The 26,000-nt window shown below is 36.2% G+C and overlaps 1 protein-coding gene across 1 annotated transcript in view; it reads left to right on the plus strand.

The window, feature by feature from the left end:
- The window catches only part of Thsd7b (thrombospondin type 1 domain containing 7B), a 715,164-nt gene that overhangs the window by 467,085 nt on the left and 222,079 nt on the right, over positions 1 to 26,000 (plus strand). The window contains 3 exon segments of the mRNA XM_047545870.1: positions 11,814 to 12,008; positions 19,666 to 19,884; positions 19,887 to 19,928. Coding sequence (XP_047401826.1) covers positions 11,814 to 12,008; positions 19,666 to 19,884; positions 19,887 to 19,928 — 456 coding nt within the window.

Consider the following 26,000-nt stretch of genomic DNA (forward strand, 5'->3'; position numbering starts at 1 on the left):
TCCAGAGCACATCCTTTGTTTCTTTTCAAATTGAATATTTATTTGGTCTAGTTTAGGGGGGAAAAGTGGTTTAAGAGACTTGTCTTGCAACCTTGTTAACAAACAAGCTACTTTTGAAAAAATTTTTCATTTGTTCTAATTAGTTATACATGATGGTAGAATGCATTTATGCATTTTGATAAATTATACATAAATGGAGTATAATTTCTCATTTTTTCTGATTGTACATATTGTAGGATCACATCAGTCATGCAGTCATACATGTACATGAGGTTATAATGTCTGTTTCACTCTACTATCCTTCTTACCCACATATCCCTTCCCTCCCGCTCACTACCTTCTACCTAATGTAAAGTAAATCTATTCTTCCCTAGTGCCCCCCCCCCGCCCTCCTTATTGTGAATTAGCATCTGTGTATCAGAGAAAACATTCAGCCTTTTTGGGTTTGGCTTATTTTGCTTAGCATGATATTTTCCAACTCCATCTATTTACTAGCAAATGCCATAATTTCATAATTTCATTCTTTAAAGCTGAGTAATATTCCACCACATTTTCTTTATCCATTCATCTGTTGAAGGACACCTAGGTTGGTTCACTGAACAGATACTTCACAAAAGAAGATATATAATTGATCAACAAATATTTGAAAATGTGTTCAACTTCTCTAGCAATAAGATTCCATCTCACTCTAATCAGAATGGCAGTTATCAAGAGTACAAGCAATAATAAATGTTGGTGAGGATATGGGAACAAAGGTACACTCATACATTGCTGGTGGGAATGAAAATTGGTGCAACCACTATGGAAAGCAGTATGGAAATTCCTTAGCAAACTTGGAATGGAACCACCATTTGACCCATCTATCCTACTCCTTGTTTGATACCCAAAGGACTTAAAATCAGCATACTACAGTGACTCAGCCACATCAATGTTTATAGCAGCTCAACTCACAATAGCTAAACTATGGAACAAGCTATTTTTCATACTTGTATATTTATGTCATTGGTTTCTCTGTGGCCGATGCAGATTGTTATGGTTCAAGACCACTTATTGCCATGTAAACATCATCCAGAGACTATGCTTTTTCTGATAGAAGGAAATTTAGATTTTTTTCTTCTTTGATGGGATTTTCAATGGTTACTCCATTCTAGTTCTTTAAGTTCTTCAATCTATTTGTCTGGAAATTCCTGACTTCTAACTTGACTGGAAAAACTTACATCACCTATGTTTCCGATGCCTGCCTATATTCCCAAAGCCCATGGCTGATCCTAATCACTTCCCTTCCACCATAAGTGGATAACTTTACCCCATTTCTGGCATTTCCTTCTGGAATTGACCACACCACATTAGCAGCCAGAGTTTTAAGATCTTTCTCCCTCTTCCTTCTATACAAATATAAGCTAGTCTTTATGAATTGTTGCAATTTTGTTTTCTTTTTTCCTGTAATGTTTATTTTTGTCAGTGATTTGAAGGGTCAAGTAGCTGAAAGCCAAGAGCCCTAGTTGCACACATTTCTTTGTTAACTGAGAATGCAGAGGGCCCCAGGGCTCAACAAATGCCTTATAAAAAGGGAAGCAACGTTTTTCAATGAACTGCTCCCAATCTTGTATTAGAACCTAAATAAAATGTTTCCAGGTTACCTAGGGACTAAGTATATGTTATTAGCTTACTAAGTATTTTGTATTTATTTGAAAAGTCTTCTTTTCTGAGAGGGCAGCAATAATTGGGGAATATGTTTCCAACATGCAAAATGAGTTGTATCTTTCCATAAGCAAGCTTATAATTGGGCTCCTGCAGCCACGCAGCTTCACATATGGTACTTATGAGTCAATTAAAGTACCCTAACAAGCAATTACAGGTTTATTGTTTAATTCAATTTCCACAACTCATGCTGTTCCCACTCAAAAGTTGCATTGATGTCAGTCAACATGCAATCATAAGCACACACTTCCTTCAAATACTAGTTTTGAAGAATGGGACCTCCAAATATTCTACCCCCACACATTGGGCACTGCAAAGAGAAGGATCAAATACCAGGAGAAAATGACAGTCCTAAGGGTATGCCCAGTACCAGCTATAACTTCCAAATGGATTTATCTGAAATAACAGCAAGTTGGTTAGTTAGCTCAAATGACTGAAGTCCAGAGGGTTCATCTCAAGTGGAGAAGTTGACTTGGTGGAGCCAGGGTGACCCTGTTCTATGACTTAGAAAGGATGATACAGGTTGCCACCTTTCCTTTTCTTCCTTACATTATTAGGGCTCTTGCCCTTACCTCACATCATCTGAAGTGAGAATTCGAACAATCTTTCCCCCTTCCCTCTACTCCAGGTAAGTAGGCAGATATGCTGGGAAGACCCTGTCCCAAAGAGCACACCAGTGACCATATAGATGTGCATCCTAACCCTGGGAAGCTTTTTGATCTTCAACATGAAGTGGAATGTGAGAATGACCCAGAGCTTCCATTACCTTTGGGAGATGGACATTTCAGAGCATGTGTTCATAAAAGGGTCAATAAGACACATTTGCTGGGAAAGACAGTATGGAGTTAGCCTTCTTTTCAAAGATATAGAAATCTCAATTTATTCTACCTGTTCTTATTCCCTTCTCAATACCAATATTCCCCTAAAGAGATTTTTCTTCTCATTCATTTATAAGCCAAAAATTGAATCATGAGAGTTGGATCAGGGAAAGTGGCTTTGAATTCTGTATAATTCAGACTGATTCAAATACTGGTATTTATCATTGGCATGAATTTGTATCTTCTTAATTTTGTTTGGTCTAGAAAACAAAAATAAGCCATTTTGTTTTCCTTGAGGAAATCTAACAGAATGAAAGAGAATAGTTCTTGAAGTAGGCTGGGTGACTGAAGGACATCAGGCAGGGAGATTGAAAAACAAAAGAATTAATGGAAAACAAAACTAACTTTTGTGAGAGCAGGAAATGTGAGATTCATGGTAAAACTGAGTGTCAATTCTGCTTTTCTTTCTTCTATTAGGGGTAGTTAACTAGACTTGGTTATTTTTCTAGTGGGTGAATGAGGCAATGATCTATGTGGTAGGCTGAATGGTGGCCCTAGATGCTCAACTCCTAGTTCTGAGAGCCAAAGAATGTTTTAGCTCCCATGGCAAAAGGGATTTCATAGATACAAATAAATTAAGAATCTTGAGGAGATTGTGCTGCATTATCCTGGTAGGTCCTATGTGATTACAGTGGCCCTTATTAGAGGAAGGCAAGAGGTTGATATAATTATGGAAGCTGAGAGACAGATAGAGATGTAAAGATGTTACACTGCTGGATTTGAAAACGGAAAAAGAAACTGTGAGTGAGGGATGTAAGCCACCTCTGGAAGCTGGAAGGGGCAAGGAATGAATTCTCCCCTAGAGCCTCCAGGAGAAATCCCTCTGTCACTTTGACTCTAGCCTAGTGAAGCTGATTTTGAATTTCTGACCCTCAGACTTGTAAGTAAATAAATTTATATTCTTTTTAGCTACTTACAATGTGAGCCACTTATTACAATGGCAATAATAAACTAATAAAAATTAGCATTAGGGAAAAGTCACGTGGGACTTTACATATACTAAAAGACCAAATAGTATTGAGCTGTTCAGGAGAGCAGTGAAGACCTGTACTTGATACCCACCTTCTCCTACATATGGGCCTTAGCAGTCCCCATCTGTGGGAACTCCATGGTGGACTTCAAAGAATTCATCTACTCTATTTAGCAGAAGCCTATTGTGTCTCAGTCACTTAATAGGGGATACATCAGTATTCAAGTCAGTCACAGGCACAGCTCTCCTGCCTAATGGTGAAGCATGAAAATACTTCATATTTTTTTAAAAATACTTCTTAATTTATGTTTTTAACTTAATCTGATTTGTCTGTATGCATTCCATCTCCCATCATGATGCTGGGGAAATGGATAAGGAAGGAGACAGATGTAATGTGGGTAGAATCTCCTTTGGACAGTCAAGAGGAAAACATTTTGTTGTCATTGTTGATAATTTTTCCCTAGGGGGAGCAATGGGAAGGAAAAGGAAAGAAACTGGGGCAACTCTTATGGAATCCCCTCACTTGAATAAATCTTACACATTTATGCAAAAAACAAAGATAAAAAAGAAAATAAAAAGAAGAAGAAGAAAAGAAATCAAGAAAGAGAAAGAAAACAGGGAGGCAGAGCAGAAGGAATGTGGGTCAAGAGCTCCCCTGTCTCAGAACTGATGCTTTAGGGATGGGGTTTGACTAAGGAAAAGGAAGAAAGCAAGGGATTCTGATCCCTGTTTGGAACTCTGGGAAGTGATAGCCTACAGGGACCCCACTCCAACATGCAGGGACCCCTCAGAGGGAAGCTATGACCTGGGCTAACTAGGCAGGAAGAGGGCCTTAATGCATCCTGGGTGTTCCTGTGAAGTCCACCAGCCAACACCACCAGTTGCCACCTCCTCCTCAGGCGAGGCAGAGGGAAATTCCTGGAGATTCTCTGATCAGGGAAGCTCAGGAGCACCCAGGGTGGCCAAGTTGTGGATTGAGGTTGAGGATGGGAATTGACTGCTACTCAAATGTACAAGAAAGTTCCTTTGGGGACAGATTCCAGCTGTGGGTAAAAAGAGGAGAGGGCAGGCCTGAGATCCTGTGCTGACACATTTCAGCCTAAAATACCAAGTCTTCCCAGAGTTCTTCACTGGAATAGCCAAATCATTATGGAGACATATTTGTTAAGGTAGGAGGATGGAACAGACTGGTTACACATTTTTACACTTCGAATGTAGCTTTTATCTCTTTGGACTTGTGGTTGTGAATTCCTTTTGTATTCTAACCCTGGTCCCCACACATATGGGCAGCCCAGTGTAGTCATTAAATTAGCTGCCTCACTACACAGACTCCGAACATGTAGTTAGAATCTTATCAAAGGGGAAGTAAAGGGTCTTAGTGAAATAAGTATCAAGAACAGAAAGCCAGTCATCACATCATTTATTTCTCTGCTCAGGGGTCTTGGTGTTCCAAGCCCCTGGTCTGACTTAAGCTGTTCTCACTAGACATATCCTGCTCACCATGTTTTGCTCCTTCCAGAAAGACCCCACTGGCTGCCCAATACCCGAAGCTCCAGTGCTGTGCCCTTGCAGCCCCCTGAATGTTGTGAATCTGATTTCCATATTTCTTCTGTGTCCCTGGCCATTAGTGCAGGTCCTGACATGTAGGACATGGTGCATGAATGTGAGTTAAGCTGAGCAGTTGCTGCCTACCTTTCAGCTCCTGGATGTGCACATAAATTGACCTCTGCACCTGAATTGAAGCAGTCTACTACTGCAGGATAGCAACCCTTATGGAAAGAACTCTTCCATTTTCTAGCACATCACCCCCATTTCCTGGAAATTATGACCTCTTGAGAGGATTTTTCTCTACCCCTTTCTTTCAATGATTAGAATTGAACTCTGGTCAGAAACAACTTCAGGAAAGTAATTTGGGTGTCCTTGGCAAGGGTGATGAGTGTAGGCAGACGTGCAGTAGCAGGCACCATCCTTATTTTGTCTTCCCAGGCAGAGCATTATCATTTATGATAAGGGCAGTGACCCCTGTCCTCTTCATATCATAATTGAAAAGAAGAAAAACTTATCACAGCACATCTGACTATTGAAGTTCAGAGGTGATAGGGGGCAGAAAGACCCGCCATTTAGTAATGGTTAATAATCTGCTGGTTTTAGTCAGCATTTAAGCATGAGAGGGCTGGTCTGACTATCCCACATTAACAGCAATTCTTTTTAAAAAAATTAACTGTGAGACACACTGAGAATGCATACCAGTCATTGCTTTGTTTCTTTTGCAGAATTCTCAAATTACTCTCTTATATGTTGGGGCATTTGTTTCTCTTCATGCTGCTCAGATAGAAAAGAATCAGGAAATAGGGGCAAGCAACCAGTCACTCCGGTCCTCATGCTACCCTCCCTTCTTGGTGCCTTTATCCCAAAATTCATCCCATGTAGCAGTGAAGAAAAAAACAAAGTAGCAGAACTCAATGGTGTATATCAGGTACCTTCCTACATCCTATGAATAAGCAAGTGTAACCTCAGACATCAAGCAGAGGTTTTGAGGATTCCAGGTCACTCTGCCCACCCATCTGCCTGATGACTGTTCTTGTCTGAGTGGCTTGGCTCACACACCTGCTTCCCTGTCATTCCTTACCAATGAATCCAGCTATCCCTCACAGCTACTCAGGGAAATTTTTGTCCAGAGGTTAGGATAGCTAAATTTCAAACAATAGCCAATAATAATATCCTTCCAGATCTCTTTGGGAAAACATTACCTGGGAGTACAGTTTTCCTTCATTGATAACTACAATTATTCTGATTTTAGCAAACGATGTATAATTAAATATTTAATTACCAGTCCTCTCAGACAAGTTCAGGTAGAAATATAGGAAGGGTCAGAAGAAAATGTCTCTCCCTTTCCTTATGAAAAGACCTTTCCCACTAGTATAGTGTAGTACTTCAAAACAACAAAAGAGAAATCTTTTTTTCTCTAAATTGTGACTTGTAAGTAATTTTCTTTGATCTGAAGAACCCAGGAATCAGAGTTCAACTAAATAGCAGCTACCTGACAGATAAATTCTACGTAAGCACTTATTTTTTCCTGCCTGCCCATTATATAACCTTTAATTTAAGATTGAAGAACATACTTTCCCCCTTCTACACCAGTTTTCCTTGGGTTATCACCATGAGGAAACTACAATGTTGTACTACTATCTGTCTTGTTCCCTGCCACTGCCATTACTGTGACTTCCTGGATGATAGATTATTTGTATATAGGTGTAGCTATATATACATATGTGTATGAATATGTGTATACATACACATAGTGCTTTTGTGATTATTCATAGTGTTTTATACATATTTTTAAGACCAAGTAAGTGAATAGATAAATGAACAGGTCACATTTAGTAAGGTCTATTAGGGAAGAAGGTATAGGTAATCATGATTCAGTGTATACTCAAGGTTTCACGTTTAGATGACAATGGAAGTAGAGAAAGTGACCTTAATAAGATTTATTTCCTATACTAAGTCATAAACTCCTTTTTTGTCTTGTGATCTCTCTTTTTCTGAATAGTAATAAGGCCCGCCTTGTTCCAATATTTAGAAAACCTTTGGCATATGCCTCTAAATCATGCTTAGATATTTAAATCTTCATTAATTCAGTTTTACTAGGTAGGGGCATGGTACCTATTTTTGCTGTGTGTGACCATCTCAGGAAATGAGATGCAAAGATTTAAATATGACTAGCACTCTTATTTGCAAATTTCCACTCTCCATTCATGAAACTCTCTTTAGTGTCATCAAAGATCTTGATCTTGGTGCTTGTAGAAAGAATTCTCAATAGGTCTTAGATTTCAGTTTCCTGGAGTTGTTATTTTATGCAACAGTATATAGCCTCATTTTTATGGATACCCTAAAACATAGAATTTAGCACTTGGAAGTAGAACAGAAAATACCCTAGGGAGGGTCATATCGTCTTTGGAAGAGGCTACTCTCCTCAACACTGTGATTCAACAGAGGCTCCATTCTCACTTCTTAGGGTTCAAGAGAGTTAGGTGAGATTTGAAATTTTTTTCCTGAGCCAAGAACCAATAAAGGTGATGGTGGACTCTTCTTTCCAGCCAGTCCTTACAACTTATTTCCAATAGTTTTTTGCATAACATATCACTCTTATAGATCATGTACTAATGTGCAATGTACTTAGTTTTGTAATAGGCACTTCATCTATTTCAATTTATGACATAGGCATTATGGTCATTCTCATTTATTGGGAGAGTTGAATCTAAAGAGAGTTTCATAATTTGCTCTAGGTAACAGTAAAAAATAGTCACTCAGTTCTGTTTGACACCAAAACTTGTGTTTCTTTTCAATATACTATATTACTTCTGATTTACTCTTCAAAAGACTTAAGGAGACTATATACCTTTAATATTTGTCACAGAAATATATTGTAGGTTACATATAATTCATATATTTTAAAAATTCTTTTGCCCATGATGTGTACAATGAAAGTGTTCTCTGAATTGTTCAGTACCTCTGGCTATTAGTTATCTCCATTTACTTTCAATGTTGTCTTCTTCTTCTTTTTTTTTTTTTTTGCATAGTTTTGTTTTCTGTTTTCTGATTTTTCAGGCCTGCAGCCTTCTTGCAATACTTTCTTTGGTATTTTCTATTCTCCAGTATAGTTCAATACAATCATTTGATGTATCTTTGTTAATTAAATGATTTCTTTTATATTATGACATTCCTAAGAAGGAAACCATTTTCATTTAACTTGTTCATGCTTTCAATAATTGTGATTCTTTTCAGAGTGGAGAAGAAATTAGAATCTCAAACTTAAATCTGAAAAACATAATTCCTGGTGGAAACTGATGTTTGCATGGCCTGTGGTTTTCTTATTTGTCACTCACACTTAGGTTTTCATTAATAGAGATATGGTCCTCAGACTAATGTGGGTGTAATCAAACTTTATGCTCCAACTTCATATGCATTCTGTGACCCATAGAAACCTTGAGTGTCTGCACTAGGCTACTCTACTACACCAGCTTGTACATGAGTGACAGATCTTACCTGCTCTGAACAGCCCCCTTAGTGTACTGAATGGGTTGAGGTCATACCTTGTCTCTTGGTTTATTAATGTTGATTATAAGTGTAGCACCAGAAGGGCAAAGATTCAAACAAGATTTTTCTTCTTACTTTAATCCCTCTGATAATGAGAATGGACAAGGAAAAAAATGAGGCTTGGGGAAGGAAGGGGAGGGGAAGTAAGGTGTGTGTGTGTGTGAGAGAGAGAGAGAGAGAGAAAGAGAGAGAGAGAGAGAACTTGCTTGAAGAATTATGATCCTGATGTAAAAAAGAAATGTAAAGGAAAATAATAATTAGTAGTACTTTTTAGCCTATAGTATGTATAAGATATGGTTTAAAATTTTCACCACTACTGGTTATATGATCTTATTATACTCATCTTAAAGATGAAGATACTGAAGCAAAGCAGTTAACTAACTCATCTTAGTTCCCCAAGCTTTCATTGTTTGTAGTTGAAATTTGTACTTGTTGCCATTTGACTACAATATCTGAGAAATCCACCATATACTGTAGCTATTCTTTCTTAATTTCTTAGGTTTTCTGTCATTAATTCAGAGCAGTTCAATATAGACCTTTGTAAATGCAGTGCATTATAATTTATAAAGTTTGCAGAACTTCAAAATATCATTAAGTAGAACTTCAAAATATCATTAAGTTTTAATTTATCAGAGCTTTCAAATTCTAAAGTTATTCAAAAGAAATTGCATAAAATGAATGAAATATTTTAAAATAGTTTATTTTCATGGGGAAAAATTCCTCATTTATATACATTAGATGTTTACATTTCAGAAAGTAATGCTTCTTAAAAAAGTATTTAAAATTCCTCATCATGTTATTCAGTGCGTTGTCATCTTGGAAAAAAATTAACTTGGCAAGATGAAAGTTCTCTAAATTGACTCCAAATTGGTTATCTAAACATGCAATTCAAATAACATTTGCTTGTACCCTACTTAAGATAATGTATTTTGTTGTATTCATCATTAATGGCTGCAATATTCCCAACAAAGGAAATGCAGGTGATGTTGGCTTGATGTGCAATGGATTTTGTTCCTAGAATATGGATAAAAACAAAAAAAAAATAATCAAAATGAATGAATAGCTCCACCTGCCACAGAACAGATGTACAAGCTGGAAAGTATTGTGTGGGTATCCATTGTCATCTTAGCTAATTCCTTGGCCCTGAAGCATTAGATAGCTTTGGCTTTCACCAGTTCTAAAAAAAGATTTGTGGAGTTTGGATAGACTTGTCGTGCTGAGAATAGAGAAAGAAAATATAAGAAGAATGGTCAACTGAAAGGAGTTCTATGTACACTAGTTCTATACTGGAGGTATTTACATAAAGAGTTCTTAATGACATTGATCTTTTGTTGAGGTCTCTTTATTCCTTATTACATGGCAGATTTTAAGGAGCTGTAATAAAAATGATCCTAAACTATGATATCTTTAGGATGATGAACTCAGCATTTATCCATTAACACACATCTTATCTAATGATTGTTTTAGTCAGCTTTCCCTTGCTATGAGGAAATTACTTGACCAGAACAAGTTAGAGGAGGAAAAGTTTATTTTGGGCTTAGTTTCAGAGGTCTCATTCTATGGTCAGCTGACTCCATATCTCTGAGCCTCTGATTAGGCAGAAGGTCATGGCAGAGGAAAGCTGCTCAGCTCTTAGTACCTGGGAAACAGAGAGGGGTCAAAAGCAGTAACATGTTGCAGTCCCCAAAGTCAGACTCACAGTGACCTCCTTCCTCCTTTCTCCCTCCTTCCTTCTGGTATCTAATGGGTAGAGGCAAGGATGTTACTACATGTCATGTCCTGCCTGCCTATAGTTACCACCCAGTAGACCATTCAAATTATTAATCAATTGACTGGATTAATGAGGTCACGACTCTTACAATCCAGTCTTTTTACCTCTGAACATTTCTTCACAGCCTAACACATGACCTTTACAGGGAACATTTCTAGATCCAAATCATTAGCAGACACAATGCCAAATATAGTCAGTACAGACTAGATTTGGAATCACAAAAAACACTTAAAGACAAAGATATTCCAGAATATTTTTTGCCCAGAAATACTGATAGAGAGATATGAAGGGATGCCATGGAATCTGTATATTCAAAAGATAGCCATGTTAGGAAACAGTTTAGAATAGTGGTTTTCTCTAAACCACTTTGATTCCTGCCCTCCCCACACCTGTCTTCCCCACATCCTCAGTGACATTTGTCAATGTCTGAAGATGTTTTCTTATCACAACTTATAGGGCATGTGTGCTTCTGGTATCTAATGAGTAGAGGCAAGTATGTTACTACATGTCTTACCAAATACAAGACTGGCTAAGGCACCCACAAAAAAATGGTCAATCATCTAAAATTTAATAATGCCAAGACTAAGAAATGATGATCTAGTGAATATAAAGATACATCTTTACAGAGTTCATAACTAATCAGTGTAAATAAAAAATGTACCAAAGTGCCATGCATTCATAATCAAATAAAATAAATGGCATTGTTCCAAATAATCAAAAATTTAGGTGAAACTTTATGAATGTTCCACTCAAAGTTATTAGTTTTTTTTTTAATGACTAGAGACATGCTAGTTGAAAAAGTATATTAGAGAAACTTTGAGAAGCAATTAATGGGAATATCTGGATAGATTATGGCTGTGCTTGAATAAAGTGATTTAAAATTTTAACTGATCCTTAATATTAATGAGAAAGAAGCAATTTTTTAAAAATGATGACTGTGACATGATAAAACGACTTTTCATAAGTTCCATCTAAACAAATAAACAACAAAAATCAAATCTAGGAAGATTTCACATGATCTTTTAAAAATAGTTTTGTCCTTTTTTGTCCTTATCTCCTTTTGAGATTCTCTTTTCTGGGTTTATATCATTTCTAAAGATCAGATGCTCATGAGCAGGAAGTATAATAAATTACTTCTAAGTTATTTTGGTTGTTGTCAATGCAGAGTTTGGATTAATAATGAAACCAATTAAATCCTCAGATACCTCCAATGGCAACAATAAAAATTTAATTTCCAGGGAGCAATAAGGTTAGCTGTGTTGAACACTATGTGCAATCACAGCAAAGAGGAAATTTTCAAACATTGGCAAATTCTGTTTTGTCAGAGAACCCAGCAGTTGACTGAAATAATCCAAATAATAACAAAAGAATCTATGCTTCTCTTTTCTATTTGTAGCTGTCTCATGCATCTCTGATGATAACCAATCTGAAGAAATTATGGAATGCCTCAAGCAGACAAATGGCATGCCTCCCCTTGTGCAAGAATGTACTGTCCCATGTCGAGAGGATTGTACCTTTACCACCTGGTCCAAGTTCACCCCCTGCTCCAGGAATTGTGAAGCCACCCAAAGCAGGCGGCGACAGCTCACAGGTAGGGCGTAACTATCATTCCTCAACTTCAGACCCGCTGTGCTTCTCTGAATCTCCCAGGTAGAATAAATTTGTATCTGGTATCTCCCTTTACCCTCATCCCTCCATGACCTCAAAACCTAGAGCAATAACTAACATATAACATGGACCCAATGAGCATTTGTGAAATGAATGAAAGGTGTGAGCCATTGTAGGGTGATAAAGTTCTTTTCTATGTAGTTTCATAGTCTTTGTAGTCTGAAAGGGCACTTTATCTATTTACTTCTTCCAAGTAACTAATGGCAAAGTTCCTGGTACTTCATCATGCCAGGTTCTCAATGATCTTAAAAGCAGTCACTGATTTGGAAGCAACATCAAAGATAGATCTAACATACATTATTTCCTCTTGCTATTACCTTGCAAGCAAATTGACCCTTTAAATTTTAGTACTGTAAGGTAAAAAATAAATCTCATATAGATTCTGTTTTGTGATATATCATTATTTTTCAGTTGTGTGCACATCTACAAAAGTTTAATGGAAATTTGAGCAAGTAGTAGTTTATTTGAAGTCCATTTTTGCCTGTGTATAAAAATAACAAATACAGTTTTGTTTTACTGCTTATGTGGATCATACACTAGAATTTCTCTTACCTGCATTGTATTTGTATATGCATAAAACTTAACTCAGAGAATGGAGAACCAAAAGAAAAACATGGGAATGATCATTGAGATAGTAATCTTGGTGTTGACATTGAAGTAGTAAGCGTAGAGTGACCATTTGTTCTCATGAGTAGTTCAAGTGCTAATTCTCTTGGTTTCAAGACCTTTATGTTTTTTATTCTTCCAGATGAATTTCATAATTGCTTGCTCTATTTCTGCAAGGTACATCATTGGGATTTTAATTGGAATTGCATTGAATCTGTATAGCACTTTAGGTAGTATAGCCATTTTGACGATATTAATTCTGCCTATCCAGGAACATGGGAGATCTTTCCATCTTCTAAGGTTTTCTTGGATTTCTTTCTTTAGTGTTCTGTAGTTCTCATTGTAGAGGTCTTTCACCTCTTTTGTGAGATTGATTCCCAAGTATTTTATTTTTTTCGATGCTATTGTGAATGGGGTAGTTTTCCTAATTTCTCTTTCTGAAGATTCATCACTTATGTATAAAAATGCATTGGATTTATGAGCATTGATCTTGTAATAGCTAAAGCAATCCTCAGTAGCAAGAGCGAAGCAGGGGGAATTGCAATACCAGATCTTCAACTCTACTACAAAGCAATAGTAACAAAAACGGCATGGTATTGGTACCAAAATAGACAGGTAGATCAATGGTACAGAATAGAGGACATGGACACAAACCCAAATAAATACAATTTTCTCATACTAGACAAAGGTTCCAACAATATGCAATGGAGAAAAGATAGCCTCTTCAACAAATGGTGCTGGGAAAACTGGAAAACCATATGCAACAGAATGAAATTAAACCCCTATCTCTCACCCTACACAAAACTCAACTCAAAATGGATCAAGGACCTTGGAATCAGACCAGAGACCCTGCATCTTATAGAAGAAAAAGTAGGTCCAAATCTTCAACTTGTTGGCTTAGGATCAGACTTCCCTAACAGGACTCCCATAGCACAAGAAATAAAAGCAAGAATCAACAACTGGGATAGATTCAAACTAAAAAGCTTTCTCTCAGCAAAGGAAACTATCAGAAATGTGAAGAGAGAGCCTACAGAGTGGGAGAATATTTTTGCCAACCATACCTCAGATAGAGCGCTAATTTCCAGAATCTATAAAGAACTCAAAAAACTCTACACGAAGAATACAAATAATCCAATCAACAAATGGGCTAAGGAAATGAACAGACACTTCACAGAAGAAGATATACAAGTAATCAACAGGTATATGAAAAAATGTTCAACATCCCTAGTAATAAGAGAAATGCAAATCAAAACTACCCTAAGATTTCATCTCACCCCAATTAGAATGGCGATTATCAAGAACACAAGCAACAATAGGTGTTGGCGAGGATGTGGTGAAAAAGGAACACTCATACATTGCTGGTGGGGTTGCAAATTAGTGCAGCCACTCTGGAAAGCAGTGTGGAGATTCCTCAGAAAACTTGGAATGGAAACACCATTTGACCCAGCTATCCCACTCCTTGGCCTATACCCAAAGGACTTAAAATCAGCATACTACAGAGATACAGCCACATCAATGTTCATTGCTGCTCAATTCACCATAGCCAGATTGTGGAACCAACCTAGATGCCCTTCAGTTGATGAATGGATAAAGAAACTGTGGCATATTTATACAATGGAATATTACTCCGCAATGAAGAATGATAAAATTATGGCATTTGTAGGCAAATGGTCGAAATTGGAGAATATCATGCTAAGTGAGATAAGCCAATCTCAAAAAACTAAAGGACGAATGATCTCGCTGATAAGTGGATGAGGACATATAATGGGGGTGGGAGGGGTTAGCATTAGGTTTAGGGTTAGGTTTAGAGTTAGGCTAAGGAGAGCGGTAAGAATGAAGGAAAGAAGGACTGTATAAAGGGAAAAGGGTGGGAGGGGTGGGGGGGAAGGGAAAAAAAAGAAACATCATTACCCTATGTAAACATAAAAAAATAAATAAAAAAAAAATTAGATCTAAAAAAAAAAAAAAAGACCTTTATGTTTGAATGCATTGCTTACCTGATCACATTTATAATTTAACTCATTGTAATGAATTTACTTAATTGATTAGAGCCTTTTACAAGATTTATGCACATAAACTGTGTATGTGTGCATTCCTGAATGAAGATGAAATGTATAATTATGATACAAACATCAAATAAGATATGCTGTATTTTGTGCTATCTTTTCCACAAAACTTTGTGCACATATAACTTTATGCAATGTTGCCTGTATTACCAAGACAAAACAAATCTCTTATGGAAAAACAATAAAATAGGACATAATGTGGGTGGAGGGAATAATCTGAAGTTCAGAGAGCAACTTCCTGACACTGGGTTTGCATGCACATACATAACGCTTTAGAAACCACTTTGCCGACAAATTTGTGTCTCTGAGATGAGAGAAAATTTTCTGTAGAGGAAACAAAGTTTTTAATTAGTGGCTGGGTTTTTTTCTTTCTCATGAAGGTTTGCTAATGATATTTGGCACCTGCAAAATGAGAATGAAAATGCTAAAACTCCCTGAATATTTATCCATTTTTACAACCAACACCCTTTGTGTTTTGAATTGTTAAAACCTTAATGAATTTGATTTTTATTTAAAATAGACTTTTTATAAAAGTAAATATTGAAGAACTGTTATACATTTTTCTGCAAACTCTAACCTGAGAATTACTCATACTAAAAGACTGTTTAGAAGTTTTTTCTAAATAGTTAACTGCTATTCATTTAGATGGCTAATTGATATTTGTGTGTCTTCATGTCTAGGTGACAACAAAACAACTCATTAGTGAAATGCATTAGTCATTAAAAAAAATAGTCAAATGAAACATTTAGTGTCAATGTTGAAAAAAATAAAATCCCAGTGGTGAATTAAGTTTTATAGATTTAAAGACATTTTATTGTTGCAATGTTAATGCTTCCATTTTGGTAACTTGGTAGTAAACTTAATAAACCAATCTCTTCCATGAATGACAGTAGAAGCCAGGGACTCAGACTCGAAAATCACATGACTATTTTTCTCTTTTTAACACAGTCACCTACAAAGAAGTATATGGACCCAAATACAGGCCACATCCTTGAATGTGGAACCATCTAGCATCTATTTTCTTGTTGACATTTTTAACATGAGACCTTAATTCATTATCTAGTTGTTCTCTGATTATAGTCAAACTGGATCCCCAGAATTTAGACTGATAAGTAAAGCAGTTTATACAATGCTGAAATAATTCATTTGATAAAAAAAATGTCATCTAGCCATGTGTATGTATGTGCTCATGAATGTTCATATACACATACATATACATGGGTCTTATAAACATATACACGTATGTGTCTATAACACACACACACACACACACGCCTGGATAAAAATTTTTAGCAAATGAATAGATATTCAAAATATGTAGATAACTAATACACACTCTAACTTAAGGAGACTGATCTTTTAGTACTAGTAGGTTCTGAATTCAAATGTCAATGCTGATTTTTGATGTGATATAATCAAATGATGGCTGATAATTTGGTTTTTATTATATCACAAATATAGAGACAGCATCCATTTGTATTGAATATTATGCTAATAACCTCCATTTGCCCTGTAAATGAACATTTTCTGTTTCTACCCCCTTCTTTTTATATTTTATTTTCTCTTTCTTCCTCCCTCTCCTCCCTTTCTGTTTTTTCCTCCTCTTCCACTTTGTCTTTCTTCCCCCTATAAAGACATCTTTTTTTTCTCAGTTACTCACTGAATTTTTTCTGTTGACCACTCATGCATGCTAGACTTTGGCAATACAGTGAAGAAATAGGCAGGCAAGACCCCAACTTGACAGAGCATATAGTCTATTTGGAAGTATGGAAAACTTTTTACTATATATAATTACAGCAGTGTAGTATCTACTGTATTGGGAGTTGCATTCATCACCTGTCTTTGCATAACAAACAACTGCAGAATTTCAGGCCTAAAACAACACATTTATAGATTTATCATTTTATACTTCTATAGTTTGAAGTCTGACATGTACTAAGAAAAGATTGTGGCCAGGAGCTACTTCCTTTCTGGAGGTTCAGGGAAGAGTATATTTCCTGTCCTTTTCCAGTTTAGAGAGAGACTACAGTTCTTGGCTCATGATTCCATTCCTCCATCTTCAAAGCCAGTATATTGCATCTCTGATCACTCTTCCACAGTCATATTCCCTGTGGCCATCTCCTCACCAGGAAGAGTTCTCTGGTTTTAAGGATTCATGGATTAGAGTGAATTTACCCAAAGAATCTAGAAAAATCTCCCAACTCATGGTCTATAACCTTAGTCTTATCTGCAAAATCTGATTTTCTGTATTCAAGGTTACAGAGATTAGGGTGTAGATATCCTTGGAGAGCCATTATTCTGCTTAGCACGAGCTATGAAAGTATAGAAGAAAAACACTTCCTTTAATCATAATATGTGGAGCATATTCAAGGATGACATTCTGGTTGATTGCGTAGGGGGACTGGGGTTTGAACCCAAGGGTACTCTATCACTACATCTTCAACCCTAACCACTATGCCAGACAGGGATGACTTTCTGGAAGGAATAATTTATTAGTTGGAATCTAAAGGACAAGTAGGCATGAAGTAGGCTAAAGAGGGAGGGTAGAACATGTGGGCATTTCTGGCGTAAAACATGTAAATGCCAGTAGTCAAAAGAGCAATTTCTAGGAAATGAAAAATGTTCAATATCACTACAGAGAGAATGATGTGCTGCAGGTGGGAGGGAGATACTAATGGCCTAGGTCATTTGGGGCCTTGATAACCATGATGAGGAGTCTAGACTTCATTCTATGACCTATAGGAAGTTACTAAAGAGATTTTAGTAGACAAGTGATGTGATCATATTTATATCATTGAAAGCTGACTCTGAGTGCTGTGTGGTGAGCAGATGGGAGAGAGTCAGGTATAGTGGCAACAAGTTCTTGGAGAAAGTTACTATGGGGTTTCAGCTAGAGATTTGGAGAGGACTAAATATGGGTGGTATTGGTTGGTGTAAAAACCAGTGAACCAAATTAAGAGCCCTTAATCATTTGAAACAGAATTTTTTATCATTAATTATATGTAAGGATTCCAACAGAATAATAGTGTGACATTTCTGTTTCTACTTAGTCATGCTGGGAAATGCAGAGGAGAAAGATAGTGGTATGAAGATGAAGAGTTTAATTTTGGCCACATTTTGTTCAATTGGTCCTTTATAAGAAGATTTCTAGTCTAGGCCTTGGAAACTTGAGCAAGAAATCTGGGGGGAAGTTATTAATTTGAAATTAAGGAATATATATGTGAATTTAAACTTTTCAAGTGTGTAAAGATGTAGGGTCAGAAGAGAAGAGACCCTACTTGAGGAATCTCATCAGTTAAGAGAGGTATATATATATAGAAAAAAAAATCAGATAAAAAAATGAATAAGAATTGTGGCTAGAGGAATGGTGAGGATGTAGGTAAGTCTAAAAGTATATTATGATGGAACTTTGGAAGGGTATATTAAGATTGTAGTCAAAGTTGGCACTCTGAATTATCATTGATCAAGTCTGAAAGATAAGGAATTATTTCCCAGGGCATTTGTGTACATCACTTTGGAAAGAATAGTTTTAAGGCATGGGTAGATTCAGAGTATAAGACTAAGTGGAAGAAGAGGAGAATGGAAATTGAAGAGATGGAGACTGGGAGTTTCAGAGCAATACTGTATAGAAGTTTGCAAAGAGTATAGACTGGGGCATGCTACTTGCTGATAGCAAGGAACCAATCACCACCGACTGATCTCTCTCATGGTTGTACTGTACTTCTCAAACTTATTCTAAATGTTCCTAATGATAGAGGCAAATGGATACATCATCTCAAAGGGACAGAGGGATAAACAAAGCTACCTGACCAGCTTCAGGTCTGACAGGAGTTCTTATTTTTTATGGACATAAGCATCATGGCAGACCATAGAGTCCATCATCAAGTCAACACCTACAGAATCATGTAGGATGCAGACCATTGAAGGAAGTAGCTCATGCATCAGCTTGTAGCAGTCATGTGTATAACATATAGAGATTGGAAATGGACCCATAGAGCTGCATATATATATTTTTTTATAACCCAGGATGACTCTAGCTAATGTCTGATTAATGAGAAAACAAAGGATAGAATTATGGAATATTTTTAGTGATCTAGAAGAAGTGTGTTGGCTACAAAGTTGAATCAAGTTACAGCTTGAATTGGAATCTATTTAACAAGATTATCAAGTATTCATAGCTGAGAAAAATAATACTGCATTGTCATTTTTGAAATTTGGGGTGATGTTTCAAAGTTCCCTCAAAGTCAATTGGTGAGGTGAAGTCATAGTCTAGAATACTTAGGTTAAATGGGTCTCTCAGGATGGAAGTCATAGATTTTACTGAGATTATTCAACATGTTTTGATCATTTTTTTCAATTGATTATTTGTGTCAACATTGAGCTATATGATAGCAGGAACCAAAATGAGCTCAATTTTGTCCATCACATCTGAAATGATCCCTACCCTCATTTTAAGGTCTGTTTTTATAAACTAACTTGTAAAAAAAAAAACAAAGGAGAGAGAGATTTACTACTTAGACTCTTTTGTTGGTTTCATGGCAACCATTAGTTTCAAGAATACACATAAGGTTAATCAATTTGTTGTTATAAATAGAACATAGAGAATATAATATTAAATAAGTTAATAAGAAATTCTTCTAGCCCTTGAGTCACTTGAGTACATAAGTATTTTGTACTATCCTCCCACAAGAAATTATTTTTATCTTTAAATTAACTTGAATTTTTCAGTTGCCCGGGAGTTGTTCCTGTTGTCTAGGATTTACTTTCAGGGGGAAAAAACAAGTGAAAAAAGAAAATCTCTTTAAATTTAGGTTTAATATTCTGACAGAAGTAAATATAAAAATGTGACTTACTCTTAAAAAAACAGCCCATATGAAATTAATATATTATTGTCTCTTTTTGGACCAGGGAAAAGCAGAAAGAAGGAGAAATGCCAGGATGCTCACCTGTACCCTCTAGTGGAAGCAGAGCTCTGTCCTTGTGATGTATTTATATCCCAACCTTATGGAAACTGGTCAGATTGCGTTCTTCCAGAAGATAGAAGGGAGCCTCCACGAGGATTGCGGGTACATGGAGACAGCAAAGAATGTGGAGAAGGCATGCGCTTCAGAGCAATAGCCTGCTCTGATAAAATGGAAGACCCGTTGACCCCTCCTACTGCAGCAGCTCTGGTAAGGAGATGGATGAGGAGTAACAGATGAGAACATTGGCACACAGCTCAGGAGGTTTGTCCAAGGTCTAGAATTCGTAGCTCTGTCATTTCATTGTTTTTCATTCTTTTTTTGTCAGTAGCATACTTCCACTCATAAAATATAGACACATGAAATGCATGCATCCATATCTCAATGATTGTTCTACGATGATTTGGGATATTTGACTTTTCACTCTGTGCTTCACCTTGATTTCTTTGCCACTTGTTTGCTGGGGGTAAGAACAGTTGTTCTACTGCACCAAGAAAACCAAAGCTCAGGACAAACGAATATATTTTATGGTGGTTTCTTTTGGGGGGTTGGGTGGGGGTTTGACCTGATACACGGAAGGCATTAGACCTTGGATTTCTCCTAATGTAGTTGATAAAATATCAGTGTAAAAATGTTTATTTTAACTGTTTTACAATACAAGTTATAAGTATGCCCAAGTGAATAGTACAAAATGGTGGAAATGAAATGAGGCAATCTGGGAGAATTTGAAATATAAATCATGAGAAAACTGTCTTTCAACCTTCCTCAAAGAATTTGAAAGATATTGGTGAATGGAGAAGAGAATGAAAGTTAAGTAAGGCAGGGGTAAAAGTTGGTGGAGGAGGCCGAGACTCATCACTACATGTAGATGATGAATGTCCTGCTCCATTTTATTTTTATACTACCTTTTTATTGTTAAGACTAAAGGAGTTAGGAATTTTGAAGAGGAATAAGGAAAGAAAGAATTTGTGTTTTAGTGGGAAATTATGTAGACAAACATATAAGACCAAAACTTTTTGGTCTTAGCTATCAAGGTCTTAGAATTAAAATGCTTTCTCTGTAGGACTAGAAATGGCAAACTGAGTCCAGTTCTAATGTCCCAGTCAGATAAATGGTAAGTCTTCTTTCTAGCCAATGTACTAGTTCATCTTTAAGACATACCCATATCAGAGTGATATTGGCCAAATTATATGGTTATATTGTAAGCATGTACAAATATATAGCAACAAATCTCACCACTATGTGCCGCTATAATGCACCAATAAAAATATACATAAAAAAGACATACCCATATCATTATATGAATGCAATTTAAGTTTTAGTGATTCTTTAAAATTAGTGTCATTGTTGCCCTATTTCTGCTTCCCTAGTTAGTCTGCAGAATTTTTGTGAGTTATTTGACTTTCAGAAACATTAAACACCTCATAAACAGGGTACTACACCCATTTTAAGGAAGTCAAGGCTGGTGACTTTTTGACTTTACTATTTTTTAGCTTTTTGTGCATCTCGATATACTTATTCATTCATTTGATCAGAACCTATAGGCCAAACACCTGCTATGTACCTCATCTTCTGTAATTTGGATTTACAGTCTTAGAATTACAAATCAGGGACCCATGGAGTTTATTGACTAGTGAGGGGTTTCATAAAAAAACAAGTGTATAAAAAGAATTTTAAGTTTTTACTAGTTGTGAGGATACTGAATAGAAAATCTTTAGATAGACTTTATGGAAATTCTAACTTAAATGACATAAATCTGATATGTGAAGGGTGAGGAGGCAGTCATGGGAAAAATACATAATAGGGTCATTTCCGTTAGTGGGATGCCCACAGCACAAAAGGCAGGAAAGGTGCTCTAGTTAGAAACAAAACAAAACAGCAGCAGCAACAACAGCAACAACAATAAAAACAGAATCCTGTTTCTGTAGAGAGTGAATGGAGAGTTGTGTGAAGTGGGGTTTAATATCTAGGGAGAATCCATGAGACAAGCCAAGGAGTTTGGATCTAATTCAGGTGCATTCATCAGCTGGGAAGTGGAGTGGATTATGTGATCCCATTTATGTTTTTAAAGATCACTTTTTAAAATTTATTTTTCTTTTTACACACTGCATTTGGATTCATTGTATATAAATGGTGTACATCTTTTCATTTCTATGGTTGTGCACGATGTAGATTCATATCATTCGTGTAATCATACATGTTCATAGGGTAATGATGTCTGTTTCATTCCACCATTTTTCATCCCCCTCCCTCTCATTTCCCTCTACATAATCTAAAGTTCCTCCATTCTTCTTTCATCCCCCACCCCCCACTTTAGACTACTATCTGGAGAATGACAAGGAAGTCATTAGGAGACTCCTGCAGTTAGGGTAAGACATGGAGGTAGTTAGACTAGCATGGTGGCAATGAAGAGTGTGTCTTGGAGGTATAGAGAAGTGTCTTGAAGGTATAGTTTAAAGACAGAATTGACAAGATTATTCCAAATCAGATCATCTTTTTATATGTCATTCATTTCTAATTTTTCATGGATGTGAATATTGTGATTTTTAATGTGGAAAATAATTTCAAGTTAGAAATGAAAATATCTTCAGGGAAGAGGAGACATTTATAATTCAACCAATTTGCTGTTCAATAGCAAAAGTTATTAGGGAATTCTAAAAGATTTTCACCAAATGACAATAGTTCTTTAATCAAAATTTACTTTAGAGTCATAACTTTTATGGTATTTGCATCGATTCTTTCATAGCATATCTTTTCAAAAAAGATTTTCTAAAGTAATGAATGAAAACACTATTGTATCACCTGTGGGGATGTGACACAAACCTAGGATCAAGAAAAGAAAATTTTAATGGTACTAATAAAGACAAAGTATTTCTTTTTGAGTTAATCTCATATATTAAGAATTGTAGTTTCATCTTAGGCAAACAGGCACAGAGTAGTGATCCCAGTCTGATTCTTTCATTTGAATGGTACTAACTTTGCCTTTGAAAGCCCTTACATGGACTTGTCTTCCATTTGCATTTGGAAGACATAAATGGGATTCCCCAGGATGATATCAGGTAGACTTCCTCAGGAGAATGATTATTCATCATACTCAGATTTCCTACACATTCCTTCTGGCACACATAGCTTTGGGAACACAACCTCATGAATTCTAAATTATCTCTTTTAATAGGTTTCACAGATAATTAAAACCAGGTAATCACAGCCAAGTCTGTTTGTCTTTAAGAAAATTACTATAGGGGAAATATTAAAACTGTGCTTTATTTAGAAAACACTTAAAAATGAAGTTTGTGTCTATTTCTTTCATCTACTGTGGTTAGCTAATAAACCACGTCACTGCCTGATGACAGAGTGCATTTCCCACCTTTTTTTTTTGGCTGGGGACTACCTCTTTTTGGGGGCAAAATAGCATGTGCCTACATTAAGGTACTTGAGGCGAGTTACTTCCAAGGATGTCTTTCCACAGTGTTTTGCCAAAGAATGAGACACACAAGCATCACATGCACCAATTCACTGCATTCTTCTCTCTCTCTTTATCCATCCCTTCATTCAGATTTCTGCTCGGCATCTGCTCATGTCAAGTCTATCTGACTCTTCTAATGAAACAATCCACTTCATCTTCCCCTTGCCAGTCTTTATTCTACTTCACAGTACTTAATTACACACTGACATATTATGTGCTTATTCTTAAAATTATTTATTATGAGTAATAAATAATGATAACTCATGATATTGAATGCATGACTGAATCATCAGGTCTTAATATTTTCACCTTCTAAGTATCTCTCAAGCTTTTCCTTTTCTCTTGCTACCTAATGCTATCTATTGCTAGTAAATGATACATTATTCTTTCTTGACTTAGTCATCTAATATCTATCATACCAACAGCCAACAATCATCACACTAAAATGCAAATGGGACCATGTCATTGGCCTGTTTGCAGTCTTTATCTCTCCCCCTTTTCATACCTGCTCATTAGTGGAACTTTAAGACCTCCCAAAAGTGCATAGCTTAGCTGGCATGCCATTTCTCTCCCAAGACCTTCATACTGAAGGTAAGATCAGGTGCTTTCTATTTCAGGAAGCAGTTCCCTTTCTCCTGTGCTTCTCATTAGGGCTATATTTAGCTTTATTTTTTAGACATTCTCCAGGTAGAATGTCTAAATTCCTCTCACTAAATTTGGAACTCATTGAAGTTCAGGACAGAACCATGTTCATTTCTCCATCACTAGTACCTATCACAGGGTCTGGTTCCTCGAAGGCTCTTGGCACATGTTGGCTGAATGAATAAAAGAACTACTTTAGACATGGTGACTTCTCAACACATACACCTGTATAGAAGTTTTGAAGTGTGTATATGTGTGCATTGTGTGTGATTGTATGTTTTAAAAATTCATTTTTGGTAGAACAGCTCTGTATAAGGAAAGCAGAACTATAGAAAGTCAGACGTGCAATACATGATCAGGCAAACAGTACAAAAAATCTGGCTGTTTTGCCCTTGATGTACAGTGTGGGATTAGAGAAAGTAAATTGCATTGTTTTTATTTTTTTTAAAAAATGGATGAGTACAGTAAAAACAATACTCCAAAAACCCAGTGTTAACTATGTGAATAAACTTCAATTTATCAGATTGTAAAATGAAAATGTAATCTGTTATATCAAATTCCAGTTAAATTATGATTGGTTTTGATAGGTAATTAATTGTATTCATTAATATTTCAACCAGAAATAACTTAACCATTTGCAGCGTAACTTTATTACAATTTAATTAATTAGATGTCATGCATAAAGTGCTATGGATAGCAGACAAAACAAAATCATCATCATCATCAAAGACTCTCTTAGTTGGAGATCGCAAAGAGTGTTTGCATAGCATGTATGAGGCTCTGAATTCAGTCACCAGTACTGGATAACAAAAATCAGGGGAAAATCTCCTTGTGATTTAAAGAATAATATAGGTTATATGTTTGCAGTCCCTGAGAAATGGGAAGTTAATATTAATACATTTAGAAAGTTTGCATCATCTGTATGTGTATTCAATTTTTATATAATTGAAATATTTCAGTTATAGCTACATATGAACAAGATTATTTGGGCTGAACAGGGAGAACATGTTCAGGAACTGAAAATTACATCTTTATTGAGGTAGGTGATTAAGAAATCATTTTGTAAAGTGCCCTGGCAAAGATTTGTGGACACCAAAGAAGAGATAAACTTTTCAAACTGTTGTGAGTTTTCCTCATAAATCAATCACCCAGCAGTGACCAGATGATTAGAAACCACCCTCTTTTGCAGAAAGAGAAATGTTTTAGTCATCAATGACTTTGCTAAATAACCTGTTTACTAACTCCTATATGCTTTCATGTTTTATAAGATGATGGAAATCTCTTCAAATCACCACCCAAGTAGGAATAATCATGCCTGGATCAATAAAATATAAATTTGAAAGATTAAGAAAATTTTTCACATTGATGTTTTGCCTTTTATGTTTTTTTTTTTTGTTTTAACTTGATTTTTAATACGATTTTTAAGTAAAATTCACATAATATTGCTACATTATGGGTATTTTTCCTCTCCCATTTTTTTCTAACCACCATTGCTCTGCCTTCAGGGTGTTCTTTTTTACTGAACTGTAGTTCAGGCTGCTCATTGCTCCAAAGCCAATATTTTGTAGATGACAGGTGGTAGGAAAAATCAGGTTTATTCAAAGGCTGGTACCTTGGAAGAGGAAGGGGGCTGTTTTCCTCACATCTCCATCTTGAAGGGCTCAGGGGCACAAAAGGTCTTCACAAGAGGAGAAGGAGGAACCGGGAAGGAGGGCTACATGCTGAGCAGAACCTTCAGTTTCCAGGGTACTGTTTCCTTTTACTTCTCCAGAACATTCCAATGGACCTTAACCTCCTGGAGCTAGTTCTTATATTTCTTTTCAGGCAGACATATCACTTTTCTACAAGTTAAGTCTCACAACAATTTACATGCTTTGTCTTAGTTGATACATAGGAATAAAAGAACAGAAGGAAATTATACATTTTATTGTTATCTGAAGGTCACCAGATAGTCTCAGTTCTGTAAGTCTGAAGAAAGCTTATTTTGCAGTTAACATCATAAATCATGTTAGGTATTTTCTTATTTAATACCTAACATTAGGTAATAATAATACATTATATTAGGTAGTGGTTTTGGTGGAGCTTCTTTTTATGATTTAGAATGCCACATAAAAAGAAAGGGACAGGCTGGGGTTGTAGCTCAGTGGTAGAGCCTTACCTTGAATGTGTGAGGC

Source organism: Sciurus carolinensis, chromosome 3 (assembly GCF_902686445.1).
Source record: "Sciurus carolinensis chromosome 3, mSciCar1.2, whole genome shotgun sequence".
NCBI classification, from domain to species: domain Eukaryota; kingdom Metazoa; phylum Chordata; class Mammalia; order Rodentia; family Sciuridae; genus Sciurus; species Sciurus carolinensis.